This window comes from Rattus norvegicus, chromosome 8 (genome assembly GCF_036323735.1).
Source record: "Rattus norvegicus strain BN/NHsdMcwi chromosome 8, GRCr8, whole genome shotgun sequence".
Lineage (NCBI taxonomy): Eukaryota > Metazoa > Chordata > Mammalia > Rodentia > Muridae > Rattus > Rattus norvegicus.
Genome location: NC_086026.1, coordinates 68,806,629 through 68,833,679, shown reverse-complemented (window position 1 = coordinate 68,833,679; position 27,051 = coordinate 68,806,629). Strand labels below are relative to the sequence as shown.

Genomic DNA, 27,051 nt, shown 5'->3' with positions numbered 1-27,051 from the left:
AACCTTGTATCACAGCTCTTTCACACAATAGAACTAACCATGTTGCTTACAGGCACCCTTAGGGAAGAAAAGTCCAAAGGAGGCAACTTTAGAAGACTCAGACTATAATGACCTGACTTACAAACAGCCACTTGTTTACTGCCCAAGGATAAACTAATCAAATACCGATCCCGGCTGCAGAAGAACCAGATGTTGCTTTCAACTCTAGGATAAACGGATTTGGGAAGGAGCCAGCTTGTTCTGCTTAGCATCGACAGTACCGAGGTCCGAAACGGACAGGCACTCCAACACTGTTCACATCCATCCTTGTGGCTCCCCCCACACACAGGTTCATCACAGCCACCTGGGCGTCTGCTCCAGTCGCCTCTGCCTAGGTCTCCGGAAGCTCTTTGCCTTGGGTTCTGATTTCTCTCACATTTAAACATTTACTAACAAAGTTATGTGCCAGACACATGCTGGGTTCCGCTCTGCAACCCTGGTCACTGACTCACGGGAACCCTGACCACTTGAACATGTTCTAAAGGATCATCTTAAATGTCTATTGGCAACGTTATCGCCAATATTCTGACAGCCTGATTGAACTTTGGTCCTACAGTAGGCATTTCTAAAAAGTGAAAGCCTAAATAGAGCTCTCAAAAGGAGGATTCCGGATAAACTGTGACCCCAAGGAGTCAGATTAATAAAGGGGTGAACGGAGAAGGGGCTAGGCCCGGGAGGCCAGCTAGCTGGATAAAGAGCAAGGGGAGAAAGGTGTGGGGGGTGACTGACTGGGCTGTGCAGAGGCCAATGGGAGGGTGTCTGGGAGCCCGGCCGGGGCTGACCCACGCACGGAAGGCAGCCTCCTCGGAGGGAAGAAGCGGGCAGTGACTCACTTGAGAAGCTGGGTCGGGGCCAAGAGCCGGAACCGAAGAGCAGGCTACGGTAGCGTCGAAAGGCCTCGTCGAGGACAACGCAGCCCGCCTGCGCGGCCGAACCGGCATGGTACCGGAACTGGAAGTTGTTGGGGTACAGGGTGTAGCGCCGGTGGGAGGTTTGGATGTACTGGGGCCAGGGCCACAGCGCCGTGGCCAAGCAAGCCAACGCCGCCGCCAGCAGCAGCGAAACCCAGAGCCTGCAGCCGGCCATGGCCCACCGGCCAGCTCCCCTTCCAGCAGGCTGAGCCCACGTGAGGACCCGGTCAGGTGAGCGGCGCCCGCGTGACAATCGGAGGGTCACGTGAGCGAGCGGGAAGCAGGCAGGGCGGGCTCGATGTTTGCGAACGTTTGGCGACTGATTCCAAAGCTCCAGACCCGGTGGGCGGGAAGGATCGATCCCCGCCTTTGCCAAGCCTCTGTAACCTAGAGGCAGACTCCGCCCCTGGGCATGAAGTATTAGCAGGGACAAGGAAATACCGGAAGAAGAACAAGAATCCAATTAGCGTCAACTGTGTGGCAGAAAAGGCACTTGAGCAGTATAAGTAATCATCAGCTCTAGGGCATTCAACCTGGGGCAATTGAAAGATGTCCCAAAGTCATGTTTTTTAAAAAATCGTTTGTGGGGGGCTGGAGAGATGGCTCAGTGGTGAAGAGCACTGGCTGTTCCAGAGGTCCTGAGTTCAATTCCCAGCAACCACATGGTGGCTCACAACTGTCTGTAGTGGGATCCAGTGCCCTTTTCTTGTGTGCCTTAAGATAGCCAGGGCGCACTCATCTTATTTGTAAAATAAATAAAATCTTTAAAAAAAAATAGTTTGTGGTGACTCCTGGTTTTGATACCAGAATTTGTGAGGGAAAGGCAGGAAGATTGATGGATGTCTATAGCCAAGTGTGGACTATCTAGTGAGTGCCAGAACCCGGTGAGTTGGCATAAGCCTATAATCCAGTGCTCAGCAGGTCAAGGCAGAAAGATTGTTGCAAATGCAGAGGCCATATTTTTACTTCTGTAACTGAGAACTTAAGAAAATTTCTCTTAGCTAGAGGTGTAGCTCAGTGGTAGATAACTCATAGCATGCATGAGAATCCAGGTTTAACCCTCAGCCCTGAAGTGAGCAAGAGGAACAGTGGAAGAAAAGAAGGAGAACTTTCTCCTAGGTCTTTAATTGTGCTAAACCTAGTATCCCATAAAGTGATAATTTCTACAACCATAGTCCTAAGGCTTGCAGTCATCTTAAAAACAAAACAAAACAGGGCTGGAGAGATGGCTCAGTGGTTAAGAGCACTGACTGCTCTTCCAGAGGTCCTGAGTTCAATTCCCAGCAACCACATGGTGGCTCACAACCATATGTCATGGGATCTAGTACCCTCTTCTGGTGTGTCTGACACATCATTGTACTCATATACAAAGAATAAATAAAACCTTTACAAACCAAGCTTTAAGAGTCTTATGAAGCCCACGTTCATGCATGGTATGAAGACAAACTCTCTACTCTCTGTGATACATCATAAGCACACGCCAGCCTCGCCGTGTTTGGGGGAGCATGTTACATGTGTGTGGGTACATGTGTATATGTGAATGTATGGGCATACGTGTTGCTTGTGTGAACCAGTTGGCAGTATTTGGTGTCATTCCCCAAGTATCTCCCTGGTCTGGGGCTCCATAGTTAGGCCACTTTGGTCTAGTCAGTGAGTAGAAAGGATTCCCCGTCCCTGCCTTCCAGCACTGGGCTGTCAAGCATATACTGTCTTGACTGTGTTTTTTCCCCCATAGGTTCTGGAGATTGAACTCAGGTCCTCATACTTCTGAGGCAAGCTCATTACTGACTGAGCCTTACATCAGGTAGTCAGAAGGTTTCTGAACTGTAATAGGTTTTTAAAAATGGTAATGCAAACAAATGTCCAGAATCTAGCATAGAGATAGAAAATTTTGAAGACTTATTTATTTTTTTATAGGTGGTTGTGAACCACCATGTGATGTGGTTGCTGGGATTTGAACTCAGGACCTCTGGAAAAACAGTCAGTTCTCTTAACCATTGAGCCATCTCTCTAGCCCCGAGATAGAAAATTTTGAATGAATCAACATTCATAGCCTACTATGGCTGCTGAGAACCGGACTCCAGTCTTCTACAGGAGCAGTACACACTCTCAACCACTCTGTCATCATCCTGGCCCCGACAGCTTTTACTCGAAGGAAGACAAACAAATGGACAGGAAACTGGCTGAGTGTGATGGTGTACATCTTTAATCCTAGTACTTGGGAGGCAGAAGCAGAAGGATCTTAGTTTGATGAGAGCAAGGACAACATAGAGAGATCTACCCCCTCCCCAAAACTAGACAAAATGGACAGATGTGCTGGCTATTTTTCTATCAACTTGACACAAGCCAGAGTCTTAGGAGAAGAGGGAGCCTCAATGGGGAAAATATCTCCAGAAGGTCAGGCTCTAGGCAAACCTCTGGGCATCCTTTCATTAGTGATTCATGGGGAGGGCTCAGCCCATTGTGGGTGGGACCACTCCTGGGCTTGGTGGTCTTGGAAGCTTTAAGAAATCAGGCTGATAGAGCCAAGAGAAGCAAGCCAGTAAGCAGTGCTCCTCCGTGGCCTCTGCATCAGCTCCTGCTCCCAGGTACCTGTTCTGGATTCCTTCAGTGATGGACAGTGAAGTAGACATGTAAGCCAAATAAATTCTTTCTGCCCCAACTGGCTTCGGTCATGGTGTTTGTTTCACCATTGCCATAGTAATCCAAACTAAGACAGCATGAAGTGGAATAGTATAAGCACTCTAATAATAACGAAATCTGAAATGGCAATCTTAGCTGGGTATGAGAAGAAATTTCCTTTAGACCCACGAGTAGGTAGCAGAGCCCAGTGCAACGTAAAATGTTACCTGGGAGGGCTACAGTAGAGAGTCTACAAATAAGGACTGTCTTGGCCACTCCCATAAACCCCGTACATCTCCCCCATTCACTCTCTATGCCTGTCACAAGCTCCCTTGTCCTGTCTAGCTAACTAACACTTTTAGGGGACAGTTCAAAGTTCACATCCCTTGTAAAAGGTTTTCCCAGTCAAAATTTAGCCTTCCCTGTTCTTCGTGTCTGCAGGAATGACTCTGATTTTTGGGCAAAAATCTTCCCCCCACCCCACATTTCTCTCCCCACCCCACATTTCAGAGCTATATAATAAATTAATTCATTTGACCAGCTGCCTTTTGTAAATGAAAACTGTAGAAAACAACCAGATATTACACACTCTATACTACATATGCCATTGTTAATCATCTGCCATCAAAATGGATGGAGGTGTTGGGCCTCTGAGATAGCTTAGCAGTTAAAAGCATTTGCTCTGTACTCAAATACTCTGAGTCCAACCAGGGTCCCGAGGTCCACATGGTTGAACGGAGAACAGACTCCCAGAGATTTTCTGTCCTTCACGTGCATGTGGTGGCATGTGCATATATTGCACACACATATACTTACCTTTTTTTAAAAAATCTTAAAATGTTGCTTAAGGGCATATTCTGTATTCATTGTGTTCTTCCTCCCTCACTATCTGTTTTCTTTTTCTTTTTTCCTTTTTTCTTTCTCTGATGTTTAGGATAGTACACATCCATCCTGAAAGATCTTTTTTTTTTTTTAAGATGTATTTATTTATTTTATGTACAGCATTCTGCCTGCATGTGTGACTGCAGGCCAGAAGAGGGCACCAGATCTCATTACAGATGGTTGTGAGCCACCATGTGGTTGCTGGGATTTGAACTCATGACCTCTGGAAGAGCAGTCAGTGCTCTTAACCTCTGAGCCATCTCTCCAGCCCCCTCTGTTTTCTTTTTCATTGTGTACTTATCGTTTAGGAGTTAGCCTACAGTGTGTGAGTCATGGAGGGCCTTGTATTTACAGATAAGCATTAGAGGCACCTGAAGTGTAAAACACTCACAGGATGCCTTCAAAGGAAGGGATGCCTATTATCTGGCCAGAAGGCTGGGAGCAGAGGTAGTTGATGCCCTGGTGACCTTTGTCCTATCTATGTGGATGAGACCACCCACTGAGTCTTCCCTAGACCCTTATGTGAGTATGTTTTTCTCAACCTATAGAGCCCATCTCTATGGAAGGTGTCACATATGCTTTACAAAGAGTTTTGATGTCACGTCTGATATGTATTTAGCTTACACTGTTCCTTGAGGAGATGTCTCCTTTGTTGTGCACATGGGGTTGAAAGTTTTTGCCAAGTTGTGCTGTGCTTAAATATGCCTAAAACAAAGTACCTGAGGTCGGACTCCTGGAGTTTGAACCAGAACCGATATTTAGTCATGTTGTACCGAACTACCTTCTTGCTTCCCATGGGTCACTACTCTGCCAGCCCTGGTGGTTGCAGAGACCCTAGTAGTAGAGGATTTCAACAAGTACACTGTGATTATAGAAGAGGTGATGAAATGGGGTCACAGGGCTTGGGGACGCTAGTATCCTGGCTGACACCCTCCAAGGAAGCATGGTCATTGTGCATGTGTGCTGTGAGGATAAGCGCTGTGTGAAGCATGTCTCGTCTCCATTGCTTTTACAGGGTTCATTTTGGTCCCTTTGTCCCCATAAGACCACATGATGAATGAGACCATTGTACCCTTACTGCCTAAGCCAGGACTCTGCAGGCAGGAAATGTTCAGTGAGGGCATGAAGGAAGCACTTGTGTTAGATTTCCAAGCCCAGCCTGACTCAGTGCGTAGAGAAGAGGGCAGCCTGTGGAGGGAGGCAACGGTCAAGGAGAAACAATGATGTGCTCACTCAAGGATCCAAGGTCCCAGAAGAGCCTGGCACATAGCAGACATTTCATGAGTGTATGTCGGATGACTAATACGGGCAAACCAAAGCAGAGATCTGTGGGGAGTCTGAGGAGGCACCATCGAACTGCTGTATCTGGCTAGAAAAAAAGAAATAGTGGAAACTGGATCATGAACTAAGACTGAAGTAGAAAATCACCGAGTCATTCACTCTGTACTAGTAATATGTGTCTTGCTTGTTGTCTTCCTGCCATGATAAACCATCTGGCATTTAGGAGTTAGGTCCTGGTGGCCCACACCTTTAATCCCAGCACTCAGGAGGCAGAAGCAGGCAGATCTCTGACTTTGAGGCCAGCCTGGTCTGCAGAGTGAGTTCCAGGACAATCAAGACCACACTGAGAGACCCTGACTTAAACAAACAAACAAAAAACTAACAACAACAGAGGCAACTTAGGAAGTGAGGGTTCATTTCGGCTGACTGAGGTATTGCCCATCATCTAGGGGAAAGCAGGCCGCTGGAGCGTGAGTGAGGCAGCCAATCACATTGAGTCCACAGTCAGGAAGATGAAGGAAATGAGTGGTGGTCCCCAGCTTGCTTTCTCCTCGTTGTTCAGTCTAGGACCCCAGCCAGTAAGAGGTGCTACCTACATTGTGGTTGGCTGTGGCAGTCTGAATGGGAATGGCCCCCATGGGCTCATATCTTTGAATGCTTGGTCACCAAGGAGTCAAAGGATTACAAGAATTTGGAGGTGTGGCCTTGCTGGAGGAAGTGTGACATTGGGGGTGGGCTTTGAGCTTTCAAAGACCCATGCCAGGTCCAGTCTCTCTTCTCTCCCCTTCCCTCCCTTTCCTCTCCTCTTCTCTCCCTTCTCTCTCCACCTTCTCTCTCCTTTCCTCTCCGCCTGCCACCCAAGGATCAGGATGTCGGTCTCAATTACTGCTCTAACCCATGTGTACCACCATGCTCCCTGCCATGAAGATAATGAATTAAACCTCTGAGCAAGTCTCCATCTTACAAATACTTTTCTTTATAAGAGTTGCTTAGGTCATGGTGTCTCTTCATAACATAGAACAAAAACTAAGACAGTAGGTTTTGCCACCTCACTGAAGCCGGAAATGCCCTCGTGGGCAGACATAGAGGTGTGTCTTCTAAGTGATTCTAAATTTAACAGCATTTACAATCAAATTAATCATGAGGCTGGAAGCTGGGTTTTTATTTTTTGAGACAAGGTTTATGTAGCCCTGAATGTCCTGAAACTAGCTCTACAGGCTGGCCTTGAGCTCACAGAAATTCACCTGTCTCTGCCTCCCAAGTGCTGGGATTAAAGGTGTACACTACCCTGGACCCTGTGGTTCAGGATTTTAATGCCAGCACTGGGAAGGCAGAGGGAGGTGAATCTCTGTGAATTGGAAACCAGCCTGGTCTATATAGTGACTTCCAGGACAGCCAGAGTTATATAGTCAGACCCTAGGTAAAACAAAACAAGGGCTGGAGAGATGGCTCAGTGGTTAAGAGCACCGACTGCGGGGTTGGGGATTTAGCTCAGTGGTAGAGCGCTTGCCTAGCAAGCCAAGACCCTGGGTTCGGTCCCCAGCTCCGAAAAAAAGAACCAAAAAAAAAAAAAAAGAGCACCGACTGCTCTTCTACAGGTCCTGGTCCTGAGTTCAAATCCCAGCAACCACATGGTGGCTCACAACCATCTGTAAAGAGATCTGATGCCCTCTTCTGGTGTGTCTGAAGACAGCTACAGTGTATTCATATATAATAAATGAATAAATCTTTAAAAAACAAACCAAACCAAACCAAACCGTGGTGTTATCTTATCTTTTCCTCACAAATGTTGAAGTTCATCTTTATCTCCATTTTACGTGGGCAGAACTGACTCTGACAATGACAATAACTTGACTAATCCTTGATCGACTGACTGAGGTCAGAAAAGGAAATGAGGAAAGCAAGAAAAGATCTTTGCAAGGTCTCGTTTTATTATTCATATATCGAAGGCCAGCCTCCAACTCGTAGCAAAGAGGGACCTTGAACTTCAGATCCTCCTTTTTCTACCTCTTGAGTGTTCAGAATTATGGGTATGCACCAGCGAACTCGGTGTATATGCTTCTAGGGATCAAATCTAGGACTTAATGCATATAATCCAGAACTCTACCAACTCTGCCACATTCCCAGATCACTTTAAAATTTTAACTCATTGCACCATCACTAGAGTCTTCTTTTTCTAGATTATATATCCGGTTGAGTCATTTTCCTGAACTAAAAGGTTTTTTTGTTTTTAAGACAGGGTTTCACTCTGTAACCCAACCCAATAGAACACTTGTGGCCCTCCTGTCTCTCCTCCCATCTTGCATGGCTAGGATTATAAACATTTGCCCTCAATGCCTGGCTTGGACTCCAGAACTATTATTTTCTAATGTCTACAAATATTTACCTGAATATATCTAAGTGCATTGTGTACCTGCTTGGTGTCCATAGAGGAGAGAAGGCACCAGACTGAAGTTACAGACGTTGTAAGCCACAATGCGGATGCTTGAAACAGAACCCATGTATTCAATTGCAAGAACAGCAAGTCCTCTTAACCCCTGAATCATTTCTCCAGCCCCTCGGTCTGCAGATTTAATGGCCATACAGTACTGTCAGAACAAGCTCCAGTGTCAAGTGTCCTAGTTTGCTTTGTATTGCTGTCATAAGCACCAAGACCAAAAGCAACTTGAAGAAGAAAGGGTCTATTTTGTTAAGGTTCTATCACAGGTTATCATCACTCAGGGAATTCAGAGTAGAACTGGCAGCAGGAACTTGTGCAGAGACCATGAAGGATCACTGCCCACTGGTTTGCTTTCTGTGGCTTGTTCATCCTGTGGAAGGACAGTCTGACCTTCAACTGTATTTATTAGTCCTCACAGCCAGGGAAGCTGAGGGGTGTGCTAGGGGTAAAGCTGTCTGGGATCATTTGTAAAGGCGACCTGAGGAGCTTGGAAATGAAATTGTTGCAAACTGTAAGGAGTGAAATGTCTCTCCTTCTTTAAATCATTTGCCCAAGGCAAGGCAGACAACCTCGGAAGACAGGCTGTCTCGACAGATATTCCTTTCTGTGTTAACCAGGAACAGCTGAGCAAGGCACTCACTCTATCAGTGTGTATGTAGTCTGCATGTGATGAGGACATGTGTGTGGATGTGCGCTGATGTGGGAATCAGAAGATAATGCCCACACTCATCTGTGATCTCCCTTCTACCTCAGCCACTGAGGCAGGTTCTCTCAGTCAAAGCCAGCGTTCGCCATTAGCCAGTTTGCTCTGGGATCCTTCTGAGGTTGGTATCCCAGGTGGACCACTATAACCACCCAGCATTTACATGGTTTCTGGAGATTTGAATTCTGTCCCTTGGGCTTGCTCATTAGGTATTTAACCATTCCATCCAGATGTTGACACTTTTGACAATCAAAAAACATACCCGGACCAGTGACCCCTTTTGCAGAAATCCAAAGGTGCTTAGAATCCTGTAATAGTCATCTTGGGGGTTTACCGTGGAAGCTGGATTCTGAAGAGTTGAAAAGACTAGGCATCCCCAGGCAGCACAGAGACCATGCTTGAGGAACATGAAGAGAACTTCATTTCCCATGTTTGAAAACATTATTCTTCTGGGCAGAGAAATGAGTGTAGTTGGATTCTTTGAGTAACTGGTTATTCATCCTTGGCTGTTGAGACAGATCCTCAAAAAAGAATGCGGCTTATCAGTGTGTGGGGATGTATTTAAAGAAGGATTATCTCAACTTCTGATAATGACTGTCATCGGAAGAAATGTTTCTAAGACTGATCTCAGCTGGTTGATCTGGAAATAACTCTGTGCGTTTTAATGGCAGTACAGCTGAAACTGCAGGGCTGTCACCCTGACTAAACAGACCTTGGCTACCCCTGCTGCCAGATGGCAGCTCATAGTGATCAGTGCTATGACTCATGACTGGCTTAGACAACCTTATTTGATTTTATGGTTCTGCTAGTAGTGGCTACTGTGATCGTGTGGTGATGTCATGACCTGGTTCAGATGTTCCCTTTCAATATCAGGTGGACAGGTGTCTCTATGTATATACGTTCTACCTGACTGCACCTTTCCACTGATTAAAATTTTGCCTTAGTTAAAGTCGGTTAGAGGCACTTAACAAAGAAAAGTTCCACTAGTAAAATCCTGATGGTGTAACTAACCAGTTACAGGGTAAGGATAAATGGAGCTAGTAAAGCAGACCTGTGCTACATGAATTCTTCCTATGAATTCTCACACCAGGTTTCCGAAAAGCCCTAGGCCCAGGGTCGAGGAGATGGCTCAGTGATTAAGACTGCTTAGCGCTCTTGCAGAGGACCCAGGTTTGATTCCTAGCACCCATGTTTAGTGGCTCCAACCCTCCTGTAACTCCAGTTCCAGGGGGATCTGAGAACCTCTGGCCTCACACACTCACGCCAAGTGTCCCAGTTTCTTCCTCTGTGTGATAATGTGCATATGATGTCTTTGGGCCCTAAGGTTCTATGTTGTTAAAACAACGATGTGCTCCAGCAGTCTGTTCTCTTACTCTGCACTAGATTGAAAGTCTTCCAGATGTAAGATGGCTCTTGGGTTATGACATACTGTGAAATGCCAACCATGAATCAAAAATAAGTAAAAAAACTCCGTTTTCGTTTTCGTTTGTTTGATTTTTTTGTTTTTTTTTCTTAGTATAGAATAGAGTTTATTTTGGAGGTGGGGAGGGAAGTTGAGATAGTAGAGACACACACACACAGAGAGAGAGAGAGAGAGAGAGAGAGAGAGAGAGAGAGAGAGAGAGAGAGAGAGGAGAAATAGAGGAGTAGAGAGAGGCTGGCCATGAGCATAGGGAGAGAGAGGGTTGAGGGGAATGGCGAGAGAAGGGACACAGTGGGAAGAAAGTAAGAGAACACGAGAAGAGCAGGAGAGCCAGAGCTCTTTCTATCTTTGTAAGTAGTAATTTCTTACTCCTGTGAACGTGTGTGCCCCACACGGATACAGGTACCCTTGGAGGCCAGAAGAGAGTGTTGGGTACCCTGCAACTAGGGTTGCATGCAGTTCTGAGCCACACTCCAGGTCTTCTGGAAGAACAGCCAGTGCTCTTAACTGGGGAGCTATTTCTTCAGCCTCTTCCTCCTCCCTCTTCCCTCTCCCTCTGCTTCTTTTTTAAGATTATTTATTTTATGTATAGGAGTACACTGTAATCGCTTCTCAGTCTTTTGGCTAAGATCAAGTGTAGGAGTACACTGTAGCTGTCTTCAGACACACCAGAAGAGGGCATCAGATCCCATTACAGATGGTTGTGAGCCACCTTGTGGTTGCTGGGAATTGAACTCAGGACCTCTAGGAAGAGCAGTCAGTGCTCTTAACCGTGGAGCCATCTTGCCAACGCCTGTGCCTTCCTTTCTAAAAAGAAGATCTTACTTTACCACATAGCCAAAGCTGGCCTGAAATGTGAATTCCTCATGCTTCAGGAGTCTTAGTGTTGAAATTACAGGCCTGCACCGCACCGCGTGGCTTTCTAGATTTAGCAATTTGAGATTTTTGTTCTTTTGTTTTGGACTTGGGACTTCTTTTCATCCTCACCTCACTACCTGGAGAAACTTTTCCTAGCTCTTTCTATGCCCCTAGGCATAGAAGCCACACTCAGCCACAGCCACGGGAACTAGCACCTCCCTGCCATCCCAAGAGAAGGCAACATTGAAACAAAACCCCAGGATGGAATGTGGGAAAGCCTTCCACCCTGGCCTTGAGGCTCACAGGAATTCTCTAGCTGGCCCTGGAAGCTTTGTCTGTCAGTCTTTACCTCTCATTCTCTCATCTCCTTCCTTCCTCCCCCCCCCCGCCCCCCCCAGCTGAGGACCGAACCCAGGGCCTTGCACTTTCTAGGCAAGTGCTCATCAACCCCTCATCTCCTTCCTTTTGACTAACAGCTCACCCCCAGCTTTTAGAAACCTATAGCATAGAACTTCTGAGTCCTTCTGTGCTGTGGCCATTCACTAATATTTAGCTTCAGAAAATGAGTGACACGTTAGTGTTGCAGTTTCCAGAGTGGCTGAGATGGCTCAGTGGCTAAAGGTGGAGCCTGAAGCCTGAGTCCATATGGTGGATGGAGAGGTTCCTGCACACCTACACAAAACAGAAAATATAATTTTCAAATAGCACATTTCACCGATCTCTTTTGGGGTGTGGGTGTGGGTGTGGTGTGGGTGTGTAAGAGCAGTGAACTTTCTTCCTAAGGATCTAGGTTCAGTGGCAGCACCCACTGCACCACAGTTCCAGGGAACCCAACACCCTCACACAGGCATACGTACATATATGTACCAATATACCAATGCACATAAAATAAAAATAAATATAGAGAATAACTTGTTCTTTTTAAAAGTAACTTCTATGTGAAATGCCCTTTTCTTGTCAGTGCTGGGAATCAAACCACCAGCCTGTGCATGCTAGGCTGGTGCTGCACTCTTGGCCGCCATCGCCTCCTCCCATCTGCCCTAGTGTTTCTTGTGGATTTCTTTCTTTGGCACAGTTTTCTCCGTGTATGAAGCACGTGCATGCTGTGTGGATTTTTGCATGTGTGCACACCTGCACGTGTGTGTAGAGTCCAGAGGTCCTTGCTGCGTTCCTCCTCAGTCGCTCTTTGCTTCGTTTTTTTGAGATGAACTCTCTTGCTGAACCTGGCCAGACTGAGTCAGCGAGCTGAGGGGAGCCACTTGTCCCAGCGCTAAGGTTACAGATGTGAGTGGTCAGTCCAAGCTTTTCAATATCGGTCCTGGGGATCCGAACTCAGGTCTTCACGTCTACACAGCATGCACTTTACCCACACAGCCGTGTCCCTAGATTACCTCTCCTCACTTAAAAATATTATGGGGGTTGGGGATTTAGCTCAGTGGTAGAGCGCTTGCCTAGGAAGTGCAAGGCCCTGGGTTCGGTCCCCAGCTCCGAAAACAAACAAAAAAAAAGAATAGAAAAAAAATATTCTATACAGCTGTGTATAGTTCCTCCTCTTAGACTTTTCCTTCGTGTGTGCGCGTGCATACACACACACACACACACACACACACACACACACACACACACACACACTTTTATGCATCCTTCCCCTGGGAAGAGATTTAGAAAGGGATGGCAGGGTGTTTAGGACAAGTGAGCTTAAACCAGGTCAAAATGGCTCCAAGGCATCGATAGTGATGTGGGCCACACAATACACCATGTTCTTTAGAGGTTAGGACTGAGGCTCTGGCTGTCCCTGCCCTGCCCTTTACTCTTTTTCTTTTCTTTTCTTTTCTTTTTCTTTTTTTTTTTTTTCAGAGCTGGGGACCGAACCCAGGGCCTTGCGGTTGCTAGGCAAGCGCTCTACCACTGAGCTAAATCCCCAACCCCTAAATGTTGCAGGTTCTTTTTTTTTCGGAGCTGGGGACCGAACCCAGGGCCTTGCGGTTGCTAGGCAAGCGCTCTACCACTGAGCTAAATCCCCAACCCCTCCTTTACTCTTTTCAGGAAGCTGGCAGAGTTAGAGCCACATTAGACCACTGGTCAGAACGCAATGCTGTCTTCACAGAGACTCAGGGAGAAGCACCACTCTTGTCAACTCAAATCAACAGACACAGTTTGTGTGTTTGAAAGCTTTATTTACTCTGCTACTGTGTGTGTGCATGAACTAAGGGAACAGAAGAGCTCTTCTCACCCTAAAGCAGTGTCTGGAAGGAGGCTCAGCTGGTGAGAGGACTTGGCAGATGCCCTGGGTTTAGTTCCCACTGCCCACACCAGGGGGCTCACAACTACCTCCAGATCCAGTCCCAGGGTGTTTGACACCCTATTCTGGCCTCTTGACCCCTGCATACACGTGGTGCACATATAAATGGGCAGTCACACTCACATACACATAAATACGTACTGAAAATATTAGTAAGCTAAGAGAAATATTTGAGAATCTTAAATATTAAGAGCTAGATGTGATCTTGGAAAAACCTAATCTGCGCCTGTCATGTAAGGGGAAGGAACTGGGGACAGAGCATGACATGCTGGTCCTCAAGAGCCAGTTTACATCTAGCGACACTTTTCAGCACCTAGCACCCTCGGGGTGCATAGTTGGGTATTCAACGGTTATAAGATTAGTTGAGGAGAGCTTGTGGGGCCACTTCTAGGAATTTGGCAGGAATTTGACATTGGGCTAGGACAAGGAAGTAGGCTCAGGTAAATGCAGCCCAGGAATGTATGGTATTTCTTGTTTCTTAGTCATTCTGATAAACCCCTTGGCACAGCGACCAAGGGACTTTGTTGATTACCTCGTTTATTTACTTTGATTATTGTCCTGTCTGTTCCTTGATTGCTTTGTTTATGCCTCAGGACTGACCGTTTTCTTTGTATGTACCTAGAATGATATAAAAGCAGACTGGAAAAAAAATAAACCCTCTTCTGTCTCAGCACTGGCTGGAGACATGTTACAGTGTTGTCTAGTTGTCTTTTTCTTTTCAATCCTCCCTCCCTCCCTGGAGACACTGATGACTGACTGAGCTGGCTTGGTCAATTAATAAATGTGTCCCTTAATGCATGTAGCACAGTGCAACCCCGTACATTTTCTCTGCTGCCCTGGTTTTGAGACAAGAAATTGTTATGTAGCCAGTTCATGCTGGTCTTTTTTTTTTTTTTTTAAGGGTTCTTTTTTAATGTATAAAATTATTTATTGTCAATAAATTTTTATTTAAGTGGTTGGTTTGATTTCTTTGCTGTCCATCCAGGCACTCTGAAAATAGCCCTTTCCTCAAGGGCATCCAGTTGTGCTTTTTATTTTTAGCCCTCTTTTATCTGTCTTTTCCAACAGTCATTGGCAACTTCTAAGTTCTTAGCCAGAAGATTTGTGGATTTCTTCAATTTACTTTAATTTAGGGACCCTTCTTCAATTAGCTTTAAAAACCATTTTAAGGTAGGTTTCCCTTGTGACACCCAACATCTCTGTAGAGTCTTTCATGTCCATTCCTAACACTCAGAATCCTAATCTTTATGAAGGAAATGCCAGTGCTTCTTTATAGGATAAATCACACAGAACATTGCTAGAAACAGCCTCATCAGTAACACCGTTGTGCTTATATTCCTTCTTGTATGTATCAAAACTCATACTGAACAATGAGTTCTGGGTTGCAAAAGAGGATTTGTTTTTTGCACCTGTCAACCTGCCTTTGTCCAACAGCTGAACAAAAACAAACACAAGTGCTATCATGCTGGTCTTGAACTTACAATCCTCCTGCCTCAACATCCTGAAAGTTAAGATTACAGATATATGTGCCCGAGTCAAATAAAATTTTTTAAGTGAAATTATTCTACCAAGGTGAAATATATCCAGAGAGTGACAGGGCTGGAATGGGGAATGCATATGTGGACGGACCCCTGTCAGGAAGTCTGTCTGCACCCCTTGGATTCTCCGTCACAGATGCTTAAGATCATGTGGAATCCTTGAGATTGAACGCAGCTCATCACGCCCATGTCTGTATTTTATTCTATTGCTTTATTCTAGAAAGGAGTGATATGGCCTTGAACTTGTCAGCTTTCAACAACCTAAGAACTTCAGAAGAAAAGAAACAACTTGTAAGCTCAGGATTTGGATAAGGTCAACATTGGAGCAGCATCTGACTACTCTTCCTAAAGGAACTGCACAGAAAGGTATCTGCTCTCTTCCTTGGGTCCTCGTTATCCAGACAGTGCCAGGAGGCCAGTGGAAAGATAAAGGGTGTTCAGCCAGCAAAGGAGCAAACTGGCAATTGGGGAGAGCTTACAGCTCTAATCATGGAGACAAAGGCTGAAGAATATGAATCTTCCCATTTCCTTAGTGATGGGAGGCAGTGTAAGGATGACCCAGAAATGGGAAGATTCTCTGTGTCTTAAATGTAATAATACACTTGGTGTCCTTCTCCAGGGGATGCTGTGATTTATACGGCCAGCAGCAACCAGCAGCGGACAACGACTCAGTGTGGGTTCAAATTCCAGGAGTTGGGCCACAAGTGGTTTATTTTAGGCATAACAAACACAATTTGGTGAAAATTATTCAGGTGAAAATTAACTCAATCCAATGCGTACTATAAAGCAGATATAAATCTCCTTAAAGAACAAAGTAAGCATATATATATATGTATAAACACACATACACACATACACACATATATATACACATATATGTATATATATATGTATACACACATACACACATACACACATATATATACATATGTACATATATATACATATGTATACACACACACATATATATATATATGTACACACACATATATACTTTTCTTCGTAAAGCCCATAAAGATAGGTTCTATAGATTGATTGAAATAAATTTACAATAAAGGTCTTTGGGAAGATCTTGTGCCAGAAGATTTCTCGACACACAGATAGCATAAAGGTCACCAGGTGCCTTCTGGGCAGATAAAAGGTTATGTATTCCTTCTCCTGAAAGGGCCCAATGTGCTTAGCATTCCAAGCTCCCCTAGTGAATGTCTGTCTTTGCGTACACACATGTGTGCAAATGTATTTCACACACATATGTTCACACACACATAAAACACATAGAGAAGCACCTTATATATACGCACACGTAGAAAAAGTTAAAGACGTGATACAGGTTTCAGTTCTAAGAGTTGAACCTAGGGCTGCACTCCTGCTACCTCCAGTTCCTGTCAGAGAACTTACTAGGAATGGAAGTACATGTCTGTAATCCCCCTGTCCCTGTCTCCAACAAAAGCAGAGATGGGGATGTATCTCAGTTGGTAGAATGTTTGCTTAGCGTGTGCCAGTCTTAGTTTGACCCTCAGCACCCCAAACGACCTGGTGTCTTGTGCCTGTAACCCCAGCATTTTGTGGAATGAGGATCAGAAACTCAGTGTCTGGAGAGACAGCTTCAAGGTTAAAGCACTTACTGCCTTTCCAGGGGTCAAAGGTTCAGTTCCCTGCACCCACATCAGGCAGTTGTAGCCTTTAAAGGTGCCTGCACGTGTGTGTCAGACACTCAGACAGACAAGCAAAAATTTGAAAAAATGTTGAAAAAAAATTTTTTTTTTTGGTTCTTTTTTTCGGAGCTGGGGACCAAACCCAGGGCCTTGCGCTTCCTAGGCAAGCACTCTGCCACTGAGCCAAATCCCCAACCCCGAAAAAAATTTTTTTTTTCTTTTTTTCCGGGGCTGGGGACCGAACCCAGGGCCTTGCGCTCGCTAGACAAGCGCTCTACCACTGAGCCAAATCCCCAACCCCTCGAAAAAAATTTTTAAAAGAAGTTTAAGGGTTGGAGAGATGGCTCAGTGGTCAAGAACACTGACTGCTCTTCCAGAGTTCCTGAGTTCAAATCCCAGCAACCACATGGTGGCTCACAGCCATCCGTAATGAGATCTGATGCCCTCTTCTGGTGTGTCTGACAATAGCTACAGTGTACTTATACATAATAAATAAATCTTAACAAAAAACAAACCTTCTTTAGAAGAAGTTTGAGTCTGTCCTTGGCTGTCTAGTATGCGCCAGGCCAACCTGTCACAGATGAAGAGACAAACAACTCCAGCCTTGAATGGCTGCCAGTGAGAACAGAGTCACTCACAAGGGGATGTGGAGAGTGCTGATTTCACTTCTTTATTATAGACACCATATGTAGTATTTAATGCAACCATCACAATATTGTGTGTAGAAAACAAGATCCTCAGTTTACCAATTCAACTACACAGGGACCAACAGCTTCTCCCCAGAATAGCCTTATTCCTAACTTTAGGACCCAAGCCCCAACCCAGGAAATATTGGAATTACCTAAAACCTAGACATAATTCGGATGTGTGTTCCTGTGTGTACAGAGGTACATGCCTATGTATGCACAGGCATGTGAAGCTCAGGGGTCGACCACAGGTAGTGTTCTGTTGGCATTGACCACTTTTTTTTTTTTTTTGAGTCATGATCTCTCTCTCCACCTCTTGAAGCTTGCCTAGGAGGCTGGATCTGCAGCCCAGTGAATCCGGGATCTGGTTTTGCTCCCCTGTGCTGGCATTACAAGCAGATGCCACCATCCCTGGCTTCTTGAAGTGAGAGCCAGGATCTACACGCAGGTTCTCAAGCTTTCATCAACTGACCCGTCTTACCACTGTGTTCCCTGGGCTGGCCTAGAACTGTCTTTGTAAACCAGGCTGATTCTGAAACCATGGATCTACTCACCTCTGCCTCTCGAGGAGTGCTGATATTAAAGTTGTGCGCCTGGTAAAATAATTCTTTGTTGTTGTTGTTGTTAAAGACTGTCCGTTCATCTATCTATCTGTCCATCTGTCTGTATATATGTCTGTCTATATGTATGTATGTATGCATGCATGTATGTATATATGTGTATGTGCTTGTGTGGGCAGGTACCTGTATGACCTGCAGTGTTCAGAAGAGGTTGTCAAGTTCCCTGGAGTTGGAATTGCAGGCAGTTGCGAGCTGTCTGATGTAATAACAGCACATGCTCTTCACTGCTGAGTGGACCTTTCTGCCCTAAAGAGTCTTTACGTGTCCTAGCAGGAAGTTCTTAGCTAGATGTGTATACTGTAAGGTAACGCTCCACTCTGTAGATTACCTGTTTGCACTGTGGGTGCTGTTATTTGGTGAATAGAAGTTCTTAAGTTGAAGGTCATCCTATTTACATAATCTTTCTTTCTTTCTTTCTTTCTTTCTTTCTTTCTTTCTTTCTTCCTTCCTTCCTTCCTTCCTTCCTTTCTTTCTTTCTTTCTTTCTTTCTTTTAAAGATTTATTGATTGTTTACCGAGTTCTACCTGCATGCATGCCTGCAGGTCAGAAGAGGGCATGGATCCCATTACAGATGGTTGTGAGTCACCATGTGGTTGCTGGGAATTGAACTCAGGGCCTCTGGAAGAGCAGACAGTGCTCTTAACCTCTGAGCCATCTCTCCAGCCCCACAAAATATTCTTTACATTATCTTTCTCAGAGTGAAAAAGATGGGCAGTGGTTATGCATGCTTTTGGAATCACAGTATTTGGGAGACAGCCACTGGCAGATCTCTGTGAGCTCAAGGCCTGGTCTAAAGAGATCCAGGACCGTCAGAGATATACAAAGAAACCTTGTCTCAGAAAACCATAAATGAATAAATAGATAGATAAATAAATAAATAGTTATTCCACATTTTCTTCTTATAAGACTGCTTTTCAAAACAATGACTGTGGTTTGATTGTATACTGACAGCATACACAGCCACTGAATTTACACGCGTGTTTTGTTATACCCATCACAGTCCCTAGCAAGGTCCTAGCTAGTCATGTGTCCTGCTCTTTGGGGTAAGTGCTCAGGATAGGCCTGAGAGTCGGCTGGTGCCAATCTGTTCCTTTAAACAGTAGAGTGTTTTATTCATTAGTCACTGTCCACAAATGGTCTGGTATTCCACATTACATCAACATCATCTGTTTGGTGGTGTGCTTGTTTAATGCCAGTGAAGGGATTCCAGGGATCCCAGGGCTAACAGTTTTCCTACCAATATTAGTATTTTATCTGTTGTAATGTGGCTTGTGCCGAGACTGCATTTGAGCAAGCTTGCAAAGACAGCAGAGGGGCTGCAAGGATGATCCAGTAATACTCAGCATCCAGCACTGGGTAAGACGGTTGACATCCTTCTCTCCTCCAGTGGCCCGCATCATACCTGCTGGCTCTGTGGAAGCTGGCCAGCAGGGCAGACGTTTAGAGGTCAGGCCCTACTTAACCTCCCACTGTTGTGTGTCCTATAACCAGAGTGTGACACACCTTCAGCAGTGGACTCACCACAGCCATCTGGTTGTGGTGAGCGACATACGGTGTTTTTGTTTTGTTTTGCTTTGTATTTTAGACAACATCTCACTCTTTATCCAGGTTGGCCTGGAATCTCTTCTGTAGGCCAGGCTGGCCTAGAACTTACTCTATAGCCCAGACTAGCTTCAAACTCATGGTGATCACCTTCCCCGTGACTTCTCAATGATGAAATCACAGGCGTGAGCCATCACACGTAGTTGCAACCTTTATTCTGTACCTAGTAGAACCCAACTGCTAGTGTCCTAAGAATCTCGGGCCCTTTGTGGATTCCTGTCTTGGGACAAATCTTCACCCCAAATGTCCTCCAGGTTGATGACCTGGGAAACCCTTTAAAATATAGCTACTCCTGTTAGTGGTAACAACTCTTTCCACTGTACCAACCTCAGTGAGTCGTCTAGAAATCTGTTGGTCTCCCAGTCTCACCACTTAATACTCGGCCTGTGTTACACCAGAGGAGCTGTGGTGATAGCTCGGTTAGAAAAGCACTTCTGGCTGCTCTTCCAGAGGACCCGAGTTCGATTCCCAACACTCACATCAGACAGCTCACTAGAGATCTGTCACTCTCTTCTGGTCTCTGGAGACACCTGCACTGACATGCACGTATTCAAATACATATCATAAAAAGAAAATGAAACCTTTGAGAAAAGAAGTGCTTGTCACACAATACCCAATACTCTCATACAAAGCCTAGAGCTATGGCATGCATTTGTAATCCCAGTGCTGGAACACGGAGAGACAAGGCTCCCTGTGCCTTGCTGGCCAGGCCAGCCATATCGGCAAGCTCTGGGTTTAATGGAGACCCTGTCTCAAAAAAATAAGGTGTGATCTGATCAAGGGAGACAACTGTTGTCAAACTACAGTTCCCTATGCTTGTTTAAACATGTACCTGCATACACAGGAGCTCATATGAGGATACATGTCCCATACAAATACACCACATCCACAAGAGGAGTCTGTATGTTAAATAAAGCATGGGCATATACTAGGGTGTAGAACTAGTAGTTCTCACCAGCTGAAATACAGAACAGGCTTCAACAGGTCATGGGAATTGGGAAGAGGGTGTGCGGGCAGAAACTTATAGTCAGGCATGCGGATTCAGATTAGATTTAGGAACCAGTGTTTACATGTGAGCAAATCAAGAGCTGGTGACGTGGCTGAGGAACAGAATGCCACCTGCACTGTACCTTTGACGTAGAGTTCTTAGGAGGTAAGGGGTGAGGCTCAGATGCAGACAGTTTGTAAGGCTAGTGTCACTAGGGCATCGGCTGGGCTTTCACGTAGAGCCCAGCACTACCTCTGAATCTTGCAGAGTTATCATTTTTAGTGCCTCAGATTTTAGTGTCCAGGGCAATGGTTACCAGCATTACAGTGGGCCCTGTCAGCAGCGTGCAGCGTGTCTGTGGTAGAGTACTCGTCCATGAACAGAAGATATTGAAAAGAGGGAATGAAAGGACAAAGAGAGAGCTAAGCAGGTAAGGGCACTTTGTACAAGCTTGGTGACCCAAGTTGGAGTCCCAGAACACATGTAAAGACAGAAGGCTACACACACACACACACACACACACACACACACTCTCTCTCTCTCTCTCTCTCTCTCCCTCCCTTCCTCTCTCTCTCTCTCTCTCTCTCTCTCTCTCTCTCTCTCTCTCTCTCTCTCTCTCTCATAATTTCTTCCTAGTGTTCTAAGACTGAAAACGATGAATACAACGAAAGAGAAAAGAGAAACAGGGTCTACACCCAGGATTCTTCTGCATGTGTGAGGAGGTGTGAGACGAATTCCGTGGCAGTTGAACTGGTTGCCAAGATGGAGAGGAGGAAGGAACAAGCCATGACCTTTTACAGTCCCAAGGTCAACAAAATAAAGGGGGACCTGAAATACCAACAGGTGAGGAGAGGATGTAGGCCAGAGGGGAGGAAGAGGGCTTGGCTTGAGCACAGAGCTAGATAGAAAAGAGCACCTATGAAATTTTGACTTTTAAAAAGAGGTAAGATCAAACCCACCTGGGGATATTGTGGTAGAGAGAGATAGGAGACCTCAGGGATCTGGGATTAACTTCTTGGGCAACATTTCCCTCATCCTTGTAGCCTACCCTTCCTACCAACAAACAATCGATGTCAGCCCAGAAGCGACAGCAGTATTTGAGTGAGGCTTACACCTACACCCGGATGTTCTGTGCCAGCCTCTCTGGCTTTAGTCTCTTGCTACTGATCTGCACGTCCCCAATGCACTGGGTGCAGTTCCTGGTGACCAACAATGGCCTTGAGCTCAACGCAGGACTCTGGACCTTGTGCAACCATGAGCTGTGCTGGAGCCACATACTCAAGCCACCCTGTGAGTGCCACAAAAATCAGTATCACCGGCCTCACAATTGCAGGCCTGACTTTCTTCCTTCAAGATCTTTGGGTCTGAGACAAGTTGTGAATATGACTGCCCTTTTTATTGGTATCCTGTATATCCTCTTTCCTCTCCTGGGTGGATTCCTGTCCCAAATGAATAAAAGCTGCTACTATTCTTTAGGTAGAATTCTTTTGACATTTATAAGATACTATCTTGGAACAGGTTTAGATTCAGGTGACCCACATAATTGATGCTGGAGTGTCCTTTTTATCTGGACCACTCCTCTTTCTAGATCAAGGCTTCTTTTTTTTTTTTTTTAAAGATTTGTTAATTTTCTTTTGTTTATTTTATGAGTACCCTGTAGCTGTCTTGAGACACACCAGAAGAGGGCATTGGATCCCATTACTGATGGTTGTGAGCCACCATGTGGTTGCTGGGATTTGAACTCAGGACCTCTGGAAGAGCAGTCAGTGCTCTTAACCGCTGAGCCATCTCTCCAGCCCTAGGTCAAGGCTTCTTATTGATAAATACACGTATGGGAGGTCCTAAACGTTTTGAAACTTTGACAGCTAAGCTTGCTGACCTTCAGAAGCTGAAGCTCACTCGCTGAGCACTCCCTCACTTGCCTTATGCAAAATATGTGGAGGGTGAGGATGTGGTTAAGTTGGCCGTGTGTTTGCCTACCATTCACAAGGGTTATGCAAAGCATAAACCAGCAGTGATGGCACCCCTAAGGCAGAGACAGTAGGATCAGAAAGGTTTGAGAAAGCCTGACCTATACAAAAGCCTATTTCTTTCTAATCATGTGATCTTGTCTCAGGAAAGAAAAAGTATGTTAAGCGTGGTAGGCAGCACATGCCTGTGATCTTATTCCTGGGTGGGCTGAGGGAAGAAGACATCGAGTTTGAGAGGAGCCTGGGTTACATAGCCAGACCTGTGTGTGTGTGTGTGTGTGTGTGTGTGTGTGTGTGTGTGTGTGCATCTGTGCAAGCACAAGCATGTGAATGTATGTTGACATCTATGTGTTAAACATTTATTTATTTACATTTGTGTATGTCTGGTTATGCATTTGCTGTGGTGATCAGAGCTCAACTTTCTGGAGTTGCTTTTCTCCTTTCCCTGTGAGTCCCAGGGATCCAACCCAGGTTGTCAGGCTTGGCAGCAAGTGCTTTTACCCACTGAGCCATCTTGCTGTCCCCCCAACCCCAGTACCGGAACCATGTGGACTGGTTAAGTGGAAGCTTAAGGGTGAACGTCTTAGAAGATAAGGGAGAGATAATGTCATAAAGTCCAAGGGCAGGAAGTGCAGAGGGTGTGAAGGGACTCAGGACTGGGCTCTCAGACAAAGACAACCAGGCCATCCAGTCTCTCAGGCTCTCCCGTGACCAGCTGACACTCATCATTGTTTATGTTTGCTTTTATCTCCACAGCCCAGGTTTTCCTGTTTATCAGGGTGTTGGTGCCGACAGCAGGCTTAGCCTTACAACTCATTAGTTCACACAAGCAAGAGGAAATCCACATTTCCAAACCAAATAATCAAATAGATCCAACTCAGGCCAAGTTCCCTGTCTTGTCCCCTTAGCTATACTTAGGCAGTTGTAGGCAAGGATAGGCTATTTGAGGCATCAAGAGCTAAATACTACAAAATATACCTAGCTGTAGGCTTCCTACAGCTTAGTCCCAGCCGCCGCTTCTTGAGGTTACACAGACTGTTCATTCTCAGTGACACAGTCCTTATAAAATAAGCTACTTTTAAGTTATTTTCTTTTTAATGTGACTAACTTGATGGGGGCTTCAAAGCAATTCACCTGCATAGTTAGGCTTATGAATTCTATCAGTGGAAATAATGATTTTTACCACAAGGAGCAGGCTATGCTAGCTTTTTAAAAAAAAACTTGAATTTTTAAGTACGTATGTTTAGTACACATGAGTGGAGGTGCCAGCAACGTCCAGAAGAGGATGTTGGATCCTCTGGAACTGGTACTTTAGAAGGTTATGAGTCTGGTCTCTGCCAGAGTATTACATGCTCTTACCTGCTCAGCCATGTCTCCAGCCTCATGAGACATAATTCTTTGGTATTTTGGTTGCTTTGTTTTGTTTGTCCTCCTCTTCCTCTCTTCCTCCTCCTCCTCCTCCTCTTCCTCCTCCTCCTCCTCCTCTTCCTCCTCCTCCTCTTCCTCCTCCTCCTCTTCTTCCTCCTCCTCCTCCTCTTCTTCCTCCTCCTCCTCCTCCTCCTCTTCCTCTTCCTCTTCCTCTTCCTCTTCTTCTTCTTCTTCTTCTTCTTCTTCTTCTTCTTCTTCTTCTTCTTCTTCTTCTTCTTCTTCTTCTAATAGGGTGTCAAGTAGTTTCTATGGCCTCCAACTGACTATGCAGTTGAGGAAATCTGGAACTTCTGTTCCTCCTGAATCTATATTCTAAGTCCTAGGATTACCTGTGTGTACTACCTCACCTGGACAAAATTGAAATAATCTTTGTTTGTTTGTTTGTTTATTTGTTTGTTTTAAGGCAAGGTCTCACTGTGTGGTCCTGACTGTCCTGTTGACTAGGCTGGCCTTGAATTCACAGAGATCTGCCTGACTCTGTCTCCTAAGTATTGGGACTAAAGGCTTGTGGCATAACCAATCCCAGTGTTTGGGAGGTTAATGTAGGCCAGTTTCTCTTACTCTGTTGTCTAAGTTGGGCCCAAACTCAGTAGATAATGAGTTAGAATAACATTCTTTCTCTAAATAAATAAATAAATAGCTAGCACTTATGAGGTAGAGACAGAAGGATGGAAAGTCCGAGGTCTTCAGTTATTTAACACGTTTGAGCCTAGCCTGGGCTACATGAAAGCTGCGTCAAACAACAACAACAACAACAACAACAACAACAACAACAAAATAAGGTAAAACAATGCAATAGAATGCTAACGATGGTTACTTCTAATCATTGAGAATGTGGCTGTCTTCTTGTTTCATTATATTTAGTGCTCATTACCATATTTAGATTGAACATATATTGCTTATAGAACTAGAATTAGAAAAAAAGGGTCTTAAACTGGTTTGTGATGGCAGTCCTTTCATAAACTAATTTACATAACCTAAATATTCATGTATTATCCTTAATTTACCAACAAAGGCTTTGTCTTCAGTAAAGAAAATCCATGTAGCCAAGCATGGGAGTGTACCTATAATTTAGCGCAGACATAGGAAGGTCAGCAATTCAAGACCAGCTTGGGCTGCATAGTGAAACCCTGTCTCAGAAGGGGGAAAAGGTATTTTAAGTGATAATGAAAACTTAGAAGAGAGGTTCTTATTGGTGTCCATGGTACTACATGGCAAACTCCATATCCCTTCTTTGTCCTAGTCCCTTCTCTGAGACTTTATTGAGCTTTAATTAGTTACCTGTTTGTTTGTTTATTTATTTGTTTGTTTGTTTGTTTGAGACAAGGTCTCAAGTAGTTCAGGCTAGCCACTATGTAGCCCAGGCTGGTCCAGACCTCCCTAGTTCTCCTGTTGCCATGTCTTGAGTCATCCTGGGATGACATGTGTATGACACTATGCCTGGCTCTCCAGCTTTCCTAGAGGAAGTCAGTTACTGGACTGACCAGGCCTTTCCTTCTCTCCTTGCAGATTATCTCCAGTATTCCAGGGCCTTGTTCATCATCTCTGTCCTCTGTGAGCTTATTGGTCTTGGCTTGTTCTTCAACTCTTGCCGCCCTACAGAAAGAATAGTATCCTCTGAGTTGGATCTGAAGGTGTCCATGCTCAGCTTCTGCTCAGGTATGGACTAGTAAGGTAGTAAATGCACCAAGGTAACACAGTCAAGGAAACTGAGTGTCTTTGGGGGCTTTTATAGTCTTTCCTATCCTATATGTCTCTTCAATATCACACCAAGTAGCCGTTTCCTTGCCCTATCTCATTGCATGGAACACACAGTCTAACTGTCTTATACCAAGGTAGAGGACCCCTTCTTTCTCATTTGGCTAACCCCCCCAAGTTTTAAACCTTTTGATCTCTGCCCTTTCATTTCTACAAATGAAAAAGGAGCTGGGGGTGGCAGCCAAGGCTGACAGAAGATGCTGATAGATTGTGACATCTTTCCTTTTGGTCCCAGCCATCTGCTTGCTCCTCTGCCTCAACCTGTTTCTGGCCCAGGTTGAATGGCACACGAAGAGTGCCATGGAGTCTGAGCTCCTATGGACCTATTATCTTAACTGGAGCAGTGATTTCTTATCTGTCTGTGCCGGTGAGTCAACCCCCTGCGCTGGGCTTAGGAGGAGGGAGCAGGAAGTCATTTCTGTAAAATGAGGTAGAGTGGAGAAGAAATGGACGCACGGCAGGTCTGTACGTGGAGAGGTAGGGGGTGTGATGGGAAAGCATTAATTTGACCATCAAAAGCCTAGAATTAGTAACTTGTTCTGAAAATGAGGGATGGATGGGTTAAGTCATTTGGGTTAAGGGAACACAGAGAACAATAGCACCATCTTTGAAATCCCAAGGGGTGAGGTGTTACTCTAATCAGACCATAAAAGGATGAATATGAATTTTAAGAGCTACGTGACCAACTGTTAAACCACATCTCGTTTCTCCCTCCTCTAGGGATCATCTCATTTCTCAACTACATAACTTTCCAATCTCATCCTCCTGATGGGAGTGTCAGCGAAGATCTACAACAGAAGTACAGGCTGGGCTTTGGGCCAGTACCAATGACACTGCCTGCTACAGCTGAAATGTCACCTTCCAAGATGCCGTTTCTAAGTGGGAGACAGGAAAAACTACGGAATGTGAAAAGGGGGAAACTAGCTACCACAAGACTGTGATTAGAAGACAGAAGGCTAAACCCTGCTGTCTTAAAAATAGAGAGGGTGAGGTCAGTGGGAAATGATTGTGAAGTTCGATGAAACCTTCTGATATCATGTCCGGAGTAGCTAATGAAATGTCATTTGTGTGCACTGCATCCAAAATGTGTAAGACAATTATAGAGAAAGGAGAGGAGGGCTGGAGAAATGGCTCGGCAATTAGCAGTGCTAGCAACATAGTCCTGGGATTCAGAGTTGGAATCCCAGCACCTACAGAACAAGTCTCAAAGACTAGGTGGAGATGAGGGTAGGACATCAGCATTCTTTTCTGGAGTACGTTTGAGCACATGCACATAAATATGTCTTGAAAACAAAAGAGGAGCTAGTGAGAATTCACCGAGAAAATATATTTTATTCTTGCAAAA

The 27,051-nt window shown here is 45.1% G+C and overlaps 2 protein-coding genes and 1 non-coding gene across 9 annotated transcripts in view; 1 reads left to right on the top strand and 2 right to left on the bottom strand.

Annotated features, from left to right (window-relative positions):
• Hexa (hexosaminidase subunit alpha) overlaps positions 1 to 1,156 on the bottom strand; it is a 24,939-nt gene extending 23,783 nt beyond the window's left edge. The window contains exon 1 of one of the 3 annotated variants that reach the window (NM_001004443.1): positions 873 to 1,156. In NM_001004443.1, the coding sequence (NP_001004443.1) occupies positions 873 to 1,125 (253 nt within the window). In that variant the 5' untranslated portion in view covers positions 1,126 to 1,156. The remainder of the gene's footprint in view (positions 1 to 872) is intronic. The other 2 variants (XM_063265129.1, XM_017595561.3) reach the window with 2 other exon arrangements.
• Positions 1,042 to 27,051, top strand: Tmem202 (transmembrane protein 202). 5 transcript variants are annotated; one of them, XM_063266183.1, is made up of 9 exons: positions 1,042 to 1,181; positions 15,220 to 15,365; positions 15,619 to 15,672; positions 17,663 to 17,936; positions 18,458 to 21,393; positions 21,594 to 21,840; positions 25,458 to 25,607; positions 25,942 to 26,073; positions 26,427 to 27,051. In XM_063266183.1, exons 5-9 carry the CDS (start codon positions 21,313 to 21,315, stop codon positions 26,645 to 26,647), a joined length of 831 nt encoding a protein of 276 aa, XP_063122253.1. In that variant the 5' UTR covers positions 1,042 to 1,181; positions 15,220 to 15,365; positions 15,619 to 15,672; positions 17,663 to 17,936; positions 18,458 to 21,312; the 3' UTR covers positions 26,648 to 27,051. The 5 variants fall into 5 exon arrangements, with proteins under 5 accessions (XP_063122253.1, XP_063122252.1, XP_063122254.1 ...); XM_063266182.1 differs by lacking the exon at positions 15,619 to 15,672; XM_063266184.1 differs by lacking the exons at positions 15,619 to 15,672; positions 17,663 to 17,936.
• Positions 14,793 to 14,920, bottom strand: LOC120094522 (small nucleolar RNA SNORA40). Its single transcript, XR_005488816.1, has one exon. It is a non-coding gene; the product is annotated as a small nucleolar RNA SNORA40 (small nucleolar RNA).

What these genes read in the sequence shown, in the direction of transcription:
- Tmem202 (XM_063266184.1), top strand. Translation starts at nt 21,313, where the DNA reads ATGGAGAGGAGGAAGGAACAAGCCATGACCTTTTACAGTCCCAAGGTC. An exon ending in GGGACCTGAAATACCAACAG is followed by an intron (nt 21,394 to 21,593) that starts GTGAGGAGAGGA and finishes TCATCCTTGTAG; the next exon opens with CCTACCCTTCCTACCAACAA. An exon ending in CCACATACTCAAGCCACCCT is followed by an intron (nt 21,841 to 25,457) that starts GTGAGTGCCACA and finishes CTCTCCTTGCAG; the next exon opens with ATTATCTCCAGTATTCCAGG.